At 58.1% G+C, this 11811-nt stretch overlaps 2 protein-coding genes across 6 annotated transcripts; both read left to right on the forward strand.

The window, feature by feature from the left end:
- The first annotated feature begins 698 nt into the window (after positions 1–698).
- On the forward strand, positions 699–3692 carry LOC136023651 (E3 ubiquitin-protein ligase makorin-2-like). 2 transcript variants are annotated; one of them, XM_065698323.1, is made up of 8 exons: positions 699–914; positions 1454–1573; positions 1669–1967; positions 2205–2287; positions 2391–2611; positions 2838–2948; positions 3021–3141; positions 3226–3692. In XM_065698323.1, exons 1-8 carry the CDS (start codon positions 862–864, stop codon positions 3370–3372), a joined length of 1155 nt encoding a protein of 384 aa, XP_065554395.1. In that variant the 5' UTR covers positions 699–861; the 3' UTR covers positions 3373–3692. The 2 variants fall into 2 exon arrangements, with proteins under 2 accessions (XP_065554395.1, XP_065554394.1); XM_065698322.1 differs by having other exon boundaries at positions 701–914; positions 3021–3150; positions 3226–3691.
- A 365-nt stretch (positions 3693–4057) lies between these two features.
- Positions 4058–8079, forward strand: FANCE (FA complementation group E). 4 transcript variants are annotated; one of them, XM_065698318.1, is made up of 12 exons: positions 4058–4258; positions 4385–4611; positions 5027–5651; positions 5734–5778; positions 6000–6071; positions 6168–6311; positions 6390–6513; positions 7066–7141; positions 7228–7294; positions 7387–7512; positions 7587–7681; positions 7798–8079. In XM_065698318.1, the coding sequence occupies exons 1-12, from the start codon at positions 4211–4213 to the stop codon at positions 7799–7801; spliced, it is 1653 nt and encodes a 550-aa protein (XP_065554390.1). In that variant the 5' UTR covers positions 4058–4210; the 3' UTR covers positions 7802–8079. The 4 variants fall into 4 exon arrangements, with proteins under 4 accessions (XP_065554390.1, XP_065554388.1, XP_065554389.1 ...); XM_065698316.1 differs by having other exon boundaries at positions 7387–7681; XM_065698317.1 differs by having other exon boundaries at positions 6012–6071; positions 7387–7681.
- Positions 8080–11811: the final 3732 nt, after the last annotated feature.

The following is an 11811-nucleotide window of genomic DNA, read 5'->3' on the forward strand; positions in this document are numbered from 1 at the left end:
TCTCAACAGCCAAGAGTTTGCAGGGAGCAGCTGCCAACCCCAGCTTCCCCCTACCCCCCTCGAGTGCCCCCAGAGAAAACCATTGCCCCAGCCCTTCCTTTAATAAAAATAGTAGAGCTGTAGTTGGAAGGGACCTTAAAGCTCCTCCAGCTCCAACCCCTGCCACGGGCAGGGACCCCTTCCACTGGAGCAGCTTGCTCCAAGCCCCTGTGTCCAACCTGGCCTTGAGCACTGCCAGGGATGGGGCAGCCACAGCTTCTCTGGGCACCCTGTGCCAGCGCCTCAGCACCCTCACAGGGAACAGCTTCTGCCTAAGAGCTCAGCTCAGTCTCCCCTCGGGCAGGTTCAAGCCATTCCCCTTGGCCTGTCCCTACAGGCCCTTGTCCCAAGCCCCTCTCCAGGTTCCCTGCAGCCCCTTTAGGCACTGGAGCTGCTCTAAGGTCTCCCCTTGATTGCTCAATGTGATTGCTCATTGACTGACGCCCATCCCTCAGCAGCAGCACCCAGCCGGCTTTTCCCCACAGTTTATATCCTGAGCATGACATTGTATGGTCTTGGAATATCCCTTTGGAAAGTGGGGATTGCTGTCCCCACTGTGTCCCATCCAAGCTCCATGTGCCCCCCTCATCCTTGCTGCTGCAGCAGTCTGGGTAGCTGAGAAGTCCTTGATTCAGTGTAAACACAGCTCAGCTACAACTACAACATCCGTGTGTTATCAGCGGTATTCTCGCCCCGAATCCAAAACACGCTGCACCAGCTCCTGGGAGGAAAATTAACTCTGTCCCAGCCAAAACCAGGACACGGGCCAAGGCCAGAAGTAGTCCCAGGAGGTCTCCCAGCCGTTCGTGCTGCCAGGAGGAGATGGAGCCGGGCTCGCTGGTGGCCAGCGGGGGCTGCCTGAGACCCTTGTGCAGGTAGGACTTTGAGGGGAAAGGGGAGGCTGGGAGCAGCTTCTGCGGGAGAAAGGATGGAGATGGGGCTGTGAATCCCTTGCTCTGGGGACAGGGAATGGTTTGTGATGCCCCTGAACCCCCCTTTCCTGTATCCTCTGGAGGGTGAGGGGATGGAGGGGACGGGGCCTGTCCTGTCTGGCTGCCCCTGCTCTGGAGCTGCACCCCAGTGGGGCCCCCCGTCCCTGCCAGCCCCAGGCTGAGGATTCCTGCCCTTTCCATGCCTTCCGTACTCCAGTGGGACTCCCTGCTCCCCCAGCCCTAGGGAGATCCCCACCAGGACCCTCAGATAGCCCAGCCCTGGGCTTTGTTTGGCCAGGAGGAGGCGAGGCTGCATGGGGCAGGGAGAGCCCTGGCTCCCGCTGGGATCTGCCCTTGGGGAGGGCTCCTGAGCCCAGACACCAGCCTGGAGGCTCTGAAAACATGGCCCCATCCAGACGAGGCAGGTGCCCAGGGGGGATGTGGGGGTCTGACCCTGGCCTTGCCGCTTCTCTGGCTGGCAGGAATTTCGCCCGTGGGTTCTGTCGCTGGGGCCAGAACTGCCGCTTCTCGCACGACAGAAAGTCAGCCCAGATCTGCAGGTACTTCCAGAGCGGGTTCTGCAGCTACGGAGAGCGGTGCAGGTAAAGAGGCAGCGAGGAGGGGGGCTGATGCCACCGGGATGGGCCGGGAGCCAGGAGGTGTCCTGCGGGGCTGACGGGACCCTCTGTCTGTCCAGCTATGAGCACATCCGAGACGAGCCAGTGCCGGTGGGGACCCGCTATGGCCCCGTGCCCCCTGTCCCCCGCAGCTACTGGGCCTCGGACCCTGCTCCCATGGCCATGGCCCGGGGCTGGGGGGGAGCCCGGTGCAGCTTGCCCCCCCCAGCCCCCAGCGTGACACACGTGGCCTTCAAGTTCCCAAGCGTGGAGGCTGAGGGGGAAAGGAAAGCCAAGGAGAAGATCCCCGCACCTGATGATGTCCCTCGTGGGGCCATCGGTGGAGAGGCTGTCCCTGCACAAGCCGAGGGGGCCTCAGGTAGGTGCCTGGGGACGAGTGAGGCTGAGGCTACTGTGGTGGTTGGTCATGGTGGTGCACTCTATGCCTGCTTTTTCCCCACCTCCCTCCATCTGTGGGCAATGCCCAGATGTGGGAAGCAGCTTTTATTGGGGTTGGGACCATAACTGTGGAGCCTGTGCTCTGGAGCAGCCATCCTGCCTCTCTGATGGTGGGGTGGGATGGGCTTTTCCCCTCTGAGAGCTCTCCTGCCTGCAGGCTCCCAGCCGCAAGTGCTGGGACTGGATCCCAACTCCTCTGACCCTGGGAAGGAGACGGTGACAAGGACTGACCTCGCAGAGGTGGGCTGGGGGTCTCCTGCACTGGGCTGGGCAGGCCCTGTCGCTCCGTGTCAGTCCCTATGGGGCAGTGGCAATGGGCAATGCTGTGTGGCTCCACTTGCAGGTCCCCAAGGAGCCGGGTGCTGTGGCAGCGCCAGTGTCCAGCGAGGCACTGAGGGCCCGGAGTGAGGCCGTGGTGTGTGGCATCTGCATGGACCGGGTGTACGAGAAGCCGCTTCCAGAGGAGCGGCTCTTCGGGATCCTCCCCAACTGCAGCCACGCGTATTGCCTGGGCTGCATCCGCAAGTGGCGCCGCAGCCGCGACTTCCAGAGCACCGTCATCAAGTGAGCGGGGATGGGGCTGTGGTGGGGTGGTCACCGTCACCCTTCCTGCACCCTGACATCCTCTCCTGGGTCCTGGGAAGGAACAACTTCCCTTTGGGAACAGGCATTTGGGTGTTGTGATGGGTTTGGGGATGCTGGATGAGGCTGTAGTGGTGGGACCAGCCATGGGTGCTAGGCCCATGCTCCCTGCTTCCTTTTTGGGACCTGCACCCATCTCCTTTGCCAGGGCCTGCCCAGAATGCCGCATCACCTCCAGTTACTACATCCCCCACAAATACTGGGTCTCGGAGGGGGCTGAGAAGGAGAAGCTCATCAAGACCTTCAGGGCACGGACAGGGTGAGTGTGCGGCACTGCGGGCTCTGCGCTGCTCCGGGACCTGTATCCACAACTGTGCTTCGAATCCCATAGGAAAATCAGGTGCAAGTTCTTTGCCCAGAACCGCGGGAGCTGCCCATTCAAGTCAGACTGCATCTACCTGCACGAGCTGCCTGCCTGCCAGCCACCACAACGCAGGCAGCACCACCCGAGGGTGCCAGTTGTAAGGGGTGGCACATGCGGGGGGGGCCGGGGCATGGCTCCAGGCTGGGGTTCATCCTTGTCTCCTGTGCTGCAGGACCCTTCTTCGGTGAGCTCTGACGAGGAGGATGAGGAGCTCTGCGTGCTGGAGTGGGCTCTCAGCCTGGCCATGGTGGAGGCAGATTTCCGATACTCCAGATACGGCCACGAGATGCTCCTTGTGGAATTCAGCGAATCTGACTAAAGCAGTGGGGTGCCGCACATGGGGTGCCCCACTGTTGGTGGCAAGGGAATGGAAGGGAGGGGGAAGCATCAACTTTTGATGTGTTGGGCTGCTGCCAACATGGGTTTGGGGTGCTGCACCCTGGATGGGGTGGGATGGGGAAATCACCCCCGTGTTGATGGACCTCTAGCAGGTCCCACATCCCACGGGAAGCCAGGGGGTGACGGAGCTGTGGGGGGGTCTCAATGCAGCGGGGCACAGGCTCCGCTTCTCCTGCCCTCACCTTGGTGGTGGGGGCCGGGCCGGGGCTGGGTTTCGGGCTCGCAGGGGTTTAGTGCACACGGGGCCGGGGGGGGAGCTGCGGGCGCTGTTTTAAACTGCTTTTAGCCAACGTGGACGTGATGAAATAAAGCGGGCTGTGAACGACCACCGCCGGGGCTGTGCTCTGGGGGGGATGCGAGGGTTCGCCTTTAAGGGTTCGTTTGCATAACGAATCAAATGTGCATGGGCGGTTGATTTGCATATGCGGCTCGCTTCTCCAAACGGGCGGTCCCGGAAGTGGAGCGGGCGCGTGTTCCGGGATACCGGCAACGGGCAGTCCCCGGTGGGGGGGGGTACCCCGGTCCCCCTCCGGTCCCCTCCCCGTGTTGTGTGTCTCCCAGCGCGGGTTGCCGGGGGGCGGGCGCTGGGATAACCCAGTTCCAGTGCCGGGGTGTGCGGGCCCCCGGGGGGGTCAGGGCTGCTCCGGGCGCGGGGCACCGCCAGCAGCACCCAGCGGGTCCCCTCTTGTCCCGTTGAGCGGGTTGTGGGGAGCTGCTGGTGAAGCGGGTTTAGAGAGCTTGGCGGGGGTTCCTCGGTGATGCTCCTCCATTCTCGGGTGGTGAGGATAACCACGGGCCCCGTGCAGGTAAGGACAACCCCAGACTGGAGCTGGGGAGGGAGGTTTGCTCCAGAGTGTGCCCTGCATGGACCCGTCCTCTCTGCAGCCTCCCCGGTGCTCCCCATGTGAGGCCTCTCCCCGATTCCCTTGCAGGCGATGGAGCCCCATGGGCTGCCCTGGCTGCAGAGCTTGGACAAGCCAAGCCGCCTCCTGCTCCATGCCCTGGCCTCCAGCTCCTGCGGGACACTGGCTGCGCTCCGGATGCTGCAGCGGGTCCAGCCCGGAGAGGAACCAGGGCCCGTGTTTCCCTGGCAGACCTTTACTACAGCCCTGTGTGCCGGGGAGCCTGTGCTGGATGGGCCAGAGGGGGCCCTGGCTGTGTGAGTTGGATATGTTCCCAAAACTGGGTGTTTTGGAGGAGGTTTGGGGTGTCAGGTGCCCGGTTCAGCACCATACATTCTCTTTCCCATGGTCTGTAGTGTTGTTAGGGTTGTGGCAGGGACCTGCTGGTCTTTGCCTGCAAAAGCTGGTGAAAGTATAAGGCATGATTCAACCTGGGTTTGGAGTTCAAGGAGCATTTGGATGATGCTCTTAGCCATGTGGTTTAGCTTTAGGTAGTCCTGTGAGGAGCAGGGACTTGGACTCTATGATCCTTATGGGTCCCTTCAAACTTGAGATGTTCTGTGTTTTCTGCCTCCTCTTGCTTCCTGGGCCCATTAGACCCTGCTCCATGGGAAACAAGGATTTAGGGATTCGCTCTGATGCGTCGGCCTTCCCTTTTCTCCCCTTATCCAGAAAGCCGCGGCTGCTGCTGCTCCCTGTTGTGTGCCAGAGAAACCTCTTCTCCCTGCTGCTTGTGGTCCATGCCCTGGTGCCGGGGGGCTGCCTCGATCGGCTGCTCCAGGCTTTGGAGCAGGATTCCCATGTGGATCCCTGGGTGCGGGCGCTGGGGAATCTGCTCCGGCAGGAAGCAAGGGCAGCAGCGTGCTGCCCACATCCTGGTCCCTTGTCTTCCATGTGCCAGCAGCAGCTCAGATGTTTGGGCCAGAGAACTGGTCATAACCATCCAGAGGGGCGAAGGAAACTGAACTGGTGCTTCAGCAAACAGCCCGGTGGCACTGGGGATGGGGCTGACTCTGTGCTTCACGGTGGGAAGCACAAGGAAGTGTCAGAGGAGAGCCGGGAGTTGGATGAGGAGAGAGAAGGGAAGAGGATGCTACTGGAGGAGGTGGTGTTTGCCCCCCCGGGTATGCAGGAGGTTGGGGATGTGGCAGGGATGGAAGAAGAGATGCCAGAGGAGTCTTCAGGAGATGGATCTGCCCAAAGCCCAGGTGGAGCTGCTCCGGAAAGCTCCCAGCAGGAAGCTCCCAGGAAGCTCTCCCAGGCAGAGGTAGCAGTGGAGGTCCAGTCCTTTCTCCAGGTACCAGGCAGGGGTGGCTTCCCCCTTCCAGCCACTGAGCCTTTACACTCTGATTCCTACTCCTTCATCTCATTTTCTTCAGCTGCATGGACCAAGACTGAAGATGCTGCTGCTGCAGGAGTCCAGTGTAAGTGTTGCTTCTGTCTTTCTCCTGAAGCTGGTGGTCTCAACGGGCTCAAGACAGGGGCTCTGGAAGGGATGGGAGAGGAGGTGGGTTTACAGCGATGGCTGGAGGCTGCTGCCACAGGGGTTTGCTGTGTATGGGCATCCTGTGGGTCAGTGCAGGGGGTGGCAGTGAGGAGAAAAGCCCTGGAGCTGTATTTTTTGATTGGTTTCTTATTACTCAAGGTTTCCCTCCAGCACCCAGATCTCAGCATCCCGCCTGAGCTGCACATCCTGAACAGCTGCTCTCCTGCCCAGGTGAGTCTCAGCATCCCCACTGCAACTGCTAGTGCTGCTGAAGGCCTGCTGCTGTCTCTAGTGTCCCTAATGTCCCTGTCCCCTCTGCCATCCCAGCTCGAGGGGCTGTGCTCCTTCCTGCAGCTCTCCACGTGTCCGGAGCACCTCCTGGTGCGTTTCTGCAGCTGGTTGTTGGTTCTCAGCCCTGAGCTCAGCTACACCAGCGCGGCCACCCTGGCACAGCAGCTCTTCCTCAGGCGAGTATGTGTGAGAGCAGCAGAGACTTCCTGGCCCCCGCTTCCCTCACCACCATCCCCATCTGCCTTTCCTTGTCCTTAGGTCCTGTCCCTCACCCAGCCGCCCTCCCGACACCTTATGGCTGCCCTCACTTCATTTTGCTCCAAGTATTCCCAGCCCTTCTGTCATGTCCTGGTGGCTGCGGTCCTGCAGGAGCCTGGGGAAGGTGTGATGGGCTTGCAGGAGGCTTCATCTGGTAGCAAATGGAGAGGGGTCGTGGGATGCATGCATCAGCAAGGGGAGCCCCAGCTTCTCTTCTCCTGGGAGATACTTACTGCCCAAAATACATTAGGAACCATGGAGGAATGGTGCTGGGTTTATCTGGGCAGGTGAACACTTGGGAGTTAGGATGGGAGATGGGTTGAGAGATGCCAGGCTGGCTGTTCTCCCAGAGGGAAGCTGCCATCCCTTTCCATGGACTAGAGGGTTCCTGCCAACTTCAAATGCTGGGGCCAAAACTGCCCCAGGCAGGCTCTGCTGGCATGAGAAGAGGGTCCTGCAGGAATCACTGCCACAGCAGCATCCCCTTCTCCTAGGGACTGGTGCAAATTAAACCCTTGTTGCAGATGGGCACAGGGTTATCCTGAGCAGTAGAAGGGAGCAGTACATGCTTTCTGGGTGTATCCCTGTGTGAAGGGGTGCCAGGGAGGGTTGGACACATCCCTATGGACTTGGCAGCCTCTTCAGGCTCTCTGCCCATTCTGCTTTACCCTTGCAGGTGCTGAGCAGACCAAGCTGGTGTGCGAGCTGGTGGAGGAGTGCCTGGAGCCAGACTCCGTGCAGCTGGTGCTGAGGTGAGAGCTGACAGGAGTGGCAGCTCCACTCCATGGGTCCGGAGCTCCATGGGAGCATCACATCTGCTCTTCCCCATCCTTTGCAGCCAAGTCTTGGAGGTGCCTTTGTCAGAGAAGCTCCTGCCGATAGTTCAGGCCGTGCTGGGGCGGCAGGTGAGGACCCCCTTGTCCCCCCACGTTTCCTTGCCTGCTCCAGCAGCCCCAGAGCAAGGCCGTGGTCACCTCCCTGCTTGGGGCTCTTCCAGGAGGTGCTGCCTCCGGAGCTCTTTGATGTCCTGGTGCTAGCGCTGTGCCGGCAGGCCCCAGCCCTCGGCACGTCGCTGGCTTACGCCAGGCTGGTGCTGGCCGTGCTCACCACGTACCGCAGCCAGGTGAGTGGGGCCGGGCTTGGGCCCCGGGGCTCTCTGGCCGTGCAGCTCTCGGCTCCTTGCTGCTCTCCCCCCAGGTCAGCCCGTCCCACCGGAGCAGCCTGGCCGCCGCGCTGGCCCGCAGCAATGCAGCTCTGGGGAGGTCGCTGCAGGCGGTGCTGGAGGGGGCCAGGTGAGGGGACGCTGTGCTCCCAGTGATGGGAGACAGACAAGTACCTGCTAAAGCCGTGCTGAGTGTGGTGCTGGTGGGGTTCCCTGTCCTTGACGTTCTCTTTCTCCTCCGCCCAGGTGAGCACGAAAGAGAGCCGCAAAGCGATGGCTTCCTTGGGCAGAGCCTGCTGTAGGTGGTGGTGGCTGCAGCCCAGCGCCTCCCTGGGCTCACCAGCAGCGGGATGGAGACCCAGGGCACGTGGGCTGTGACCGGAGCACCCCTGCCTTTGCGTGGGGCTTTGCAGTGGTGCCTTGCACTTGGCCAGCCTAGGTTGAGGTGGGCTGCCACTGGGCAGGACCATCCCAGCCCCACACATGCTGCAAGGCGTGAAGATGAAGGTTTCTTGGTTAAACAATGAATACATCTCCAGTTGTCTCTGTTTGCTCTGTGTCTGAGTGGCCTCCGATGGGGGCCGTGCCACACTCAAGATGGCGCCTCCAGCCTTCCCGTCCTGCCGCGCTCAAGACGGCGCCAGCAGCCTTCACGCGCCGCCACACTCAAGATGGCGGCTCCCTCCACGGCTCTCCCAAGATGGCGGTAGAGGAGGAGCTATGGAGGGGCTGGCCCGTTCGACCCCTCGAGGCCGCGGCTCTCTTTTCCCAGCCACCGGCTGGGCTTGCCGCTCAGATCTTTGGCTTGCCCCACGTCGGCCCAGAGCCCGCGGGTGTGAGGGGTGGCCGGGGTGAGCATCGCCTGGAGGGGGAAAATTGCATCCAGGTGACTCTTGCAGATGGTTTGTGCCATAAAGGCGGCGGTTTCAGTCGGGGCGGGGGGGGAAGCCATTACTTCTGCATTATCGCTGAAGTAGTGCTGGCCCCTGAGTACGGGAAGAGCCTGCACAGTGCAGGTGGCTGCGGCGATGCTGCACCCGGGGCTCGCTGCCCATCCTTCCCCGCATGCTCGCCAACAGACACGGGTGTCCCGAGCAGGTCCCGCTCGCCTGACCTGGCAGCGGGAGAGCGCAAAGCCAGCGGCAGCTTTTCTCTGCTTGAGGTCCCCTTTGCTGACTGCTGCGGGTGTGATGTCTTCGGCCCGGCAGGGCTGGACTGAGCAGCCCTGTCTCATGGGTCTGGTGTGCAGGGTCGCGTCTTGTTTTAATCAACTCAGATCTGCTGCTTGGTTCAACATGGAGCTCGGCAGCCGCAGTGCTTCCTGTGTGGGCCTGCACCCGTGTTTCGTTTCTCCCCAGTGTCAGTGCTCAAAGCATCCGGCTGCCCCTTCCTGGCGCCAGGTCTGCACAATGGTTGAGCTTGATGGTCTTAAAGGTCTTGTTCCAACCTAAATGATTCTACAAGTCTATAAAGCTGGCAAAGCTCCCCCTCTCCTTGCCCACAGTGGGACCCCGGTAGCCAAAGAGAAGTCATCTTCATAGAATCATAGAATAGTTTGGGTTGGAAAGGACCTCAAGATCATCCAGTTCCAACCCCCTGCCATGGGCAGGGACACCTCACACTAAACCATCCCACCCAAGGCTTCATCCAACCTGGCCTTGAACACTGCCAGGGATGGAGCACTCACAACCTCCCTGGGCAACCCATTCCAGTGCCTCAGCACCCTCACAGTAAAGAACTTCCTTCTTAGATCCAATCTAAACTGCCCCTGTTTCAGTCTGAACCCATCACCCCTTGTCCTGTCACTACAGTCCCTGATGAAGAGTCCATCCCCAGCATCCCTATAGCCCCCCTTCAGACACTGGAAGCTGCTATGAGGTCTCCACGCAGCTTCTCTTCTCCAGGCTGAACAGCCCCAACTTTCTCAGCCTGTCTTGCCCAAACACTTTCTATTGGAAGTGTTTTCCCAACGTTGTGGTGGGTCAGAACACCTAGCAAGCAATACAGCATGGTGGAGTTTGCAGGTCCTTAGTTCTTAATGCCCTTAACACATAGCTGAATTAAGAGAGAAACTGATCTGAGTGAGACTGTTTGAATATTGTAATTCTGGACCAGGTTTAATTTACTATTGTGATTTTTATCATGAAGGCACCAAGGCACGCGGGGTACGTTGTGTGCGTGTTGGCTAAGTTGATTTCTGGGTGGTGCAGCAGTGATCTGCGAGGTCTGATGGGATTTACAATCTCAGGTTGCAGGAGAATGGGATTAAGATGAAGACCTGGTAAACTTGAATTTTCTGCTTTAAATCTGCCTTTTTTTCTGATTTACAGGGACCTCTGTATGTCACTTTCCTGGGTTTCAATGTGGCAATGGTGACACTGCCCATTGCAAGCTGTTCAGGGATGTGCTAATAAAAAGTGCTTTATAGTGTGACTGTTTCCAGATTTTTATCCTGTGTCCTTGAAAGCACCCGCTGGAAACCTCACCTGGGCACGTTTTCGTTGGAGGACTGGAAAGGTAATGATGGGAAAGCGTGGATGGACACCGAAGGAGGTAGTGCTGGAGTTTTAATGGAGGTTTTGAAGCATTGCAGACTTCAGGCAGGAGCTGTTTAAAAATTCATAAACATTTCCATCTACAAAGGGAGAAGAGGGATTGAAACCTGCAGGTGAGACATGTTACTGCTTCACGTTTACTCATTAACGTTTTGATCCAGCCAGAGGAACGAAACTCTGAAGCATTAAGTGATGCTGTTAATGCTGAGAGCACAGATTTCTGACTGTAGTAAGAATCTCTTAAGCTATTTTAGGTGACACTGGGCTGGTGAGGCTTCAAAGTCTACATTAGCAGAAGGGAAGAAACCTTCCAGGGAGCCAAATTGTTGATGTATTTGCATACCAGTGAGTTAATAGCTAAGTATATTGAAGCTATTGTAGGGCTGCCCAAACTATGACATAAATAGAAGTTGTGCCCTGATCACCAAGGTCTAAGCCTGCTCTTCTGGCTTTATTAGGTAGCAGCCTGCGGTCTTTATAGATTCCTTGCAAAGCTTCTCCCGGTGACCTTGGTGTCATTGCCCCCAGGGCTGTGGCTGTCGGTCACATGAAGATGACTGAGGACAAACTCATCTCCAAAACTCACCTGGTCATCAGCTTCCCGGTGTCCCTGCTGCAGAATGGGAAGGATGGGCTGTGTATATCTAGAGCACTGTGGGGAAGCCCCGGCGCCTCTATGGACTGGGCAGCAATAAAGGGTTTGGGTTCTCCTGGCTGCAGTGTGCATCTCCTGATGGATGCTTGGTTACGTAGCTGCTTACTGGTTTCTTTAGGCAGCAGGCTCACTCTCACAGGCTGTTTTTGGCTGCTATGTGCAGTATGAGTCTTTGCACTCCTAAACTTATCTGGGTGTGCTGGGAGCTGCCTTTTGGGCCAGCCTATGTGGTTTTTGCATGGAGCAGTAGTGAGGGATCAGCTTTGCAAACTGCAAGGGGGGGTCCTGTTCTGGGAAGCATAATATTGTCTTGTAGAAAGAGCCGCCTTAGCCCTGTTTTTGCTCCTGGCTGCAGCTTATCAGGTACTGTGGATATCTCTGGACTGTGCAAGATAACAGTCATGGCAGGAGAACTGGAAGCAAACCCTGGAAACACTAGAAATGCTGGTGGAAGACTCCTTGTTTAGGTGGTGGTTGGTAATACCCGCATGGAAAACTTCACTTTTTGACTCCTCTTGACCCTCTTGGGAACTTTAAAATCCAGCCTGAACAGTTCAAAGAGCTGGATGCGGCATAAGACATCAGTCAGGTTTTATAGCTCAGCAGAACCTTATCCAAGAGCGGAGGGAGAGCCAGGGCTGGGTTTGTCCTTGTCCTGATTTATTAGCAGTGCTGGTGAAGGGAAAGGTCTGAAGCTTTGTCTTACACATTTCCCAATTGTATGTAGAAGGCAGTGTATAATTTTCAGCCTGTTTACTCGGGGTATTTGACAGTGGTTCCTTATCAGCTTCCTCTTCCATTTGTAAGGATTTACCTCCTTCATGGTATGGAGTGAAATTCCCTTTTTGCCCTAACAGTTTTGGTTCGTTTTAAAGGAAATTAATATTAAGCAATTGCATGGGTTTTCTCTGTACTCTGCTGCCTTCCTATTCTCCCATGGTGAGTTTTGAACCAGTTTCATGGCAAGATGATGCCTCCACTCCCTAAGTGGCATCTTGATGTCATGGTGGAACAGTGGAGAGCCTTCTTTGGGTGGGCAGAGGCGTGTGA

This window comes from Lathamus discolor, chromosome 19 (assembly GCF_037157495.1).
Source record: "Lathamus discolor isolate bLatDis1 chromosome 19, bLatDis1.hap1, whole genome shotgun sequence".
NCBI lineage: Eukaryota > Metazoa > Chordata > Aves > Psittaciformes > Psittacidae > Lathamus > Lathamus discolor.

Excerpts from the sequence above, each read along its gene's own strand:
- LOC136023651 (XM_065698322.1), top strand. The coding sequence starts at position 862 with ATGGAGCCGGGCTCGCTGGTGGCCAGCGGGGGCTGCCTGAGACCCTTG. Across the intron at positions 915-1,453 it reads TGCCTGAGACCCTTGTGCAG|GAATTTCGCCCGTGGGTTCT; the intron begins GTAGGACTTTGA and ends TCTGGCTGGCAG. Across the intron at positions 2,612-2,837 it reads TTCCAGAGCACCGTCATCAA|GGCCTGCCCAGAATGCCGCA; the intron begins GTGAGCGGGGAT and ends CTCCTTTGCCAG.
- FANCE (XM_065698316.1), top strand. The coding sequence starts at position 4,211 with ATGCTCCTCCATTCTCGGGTGGTGAGGATAACCACGGGCCCCGTGCAG. Across the intron at positions 4,259-4,384 it reads TAACCACGGGCCCCGTGCAG|GCGATGGAGCCCCATGGGCT; the intron begins GTAAGGACAACC and ends ATTCCCTTGCAG. Across the intron at positions 5,652-5,733 it reads AGGTCCAGTCCTTTCTCCAG|CTGCATGGACCAAGACTGAA; the intron begins GTACCAGGCAGG and ends CATTTTCTTCAG.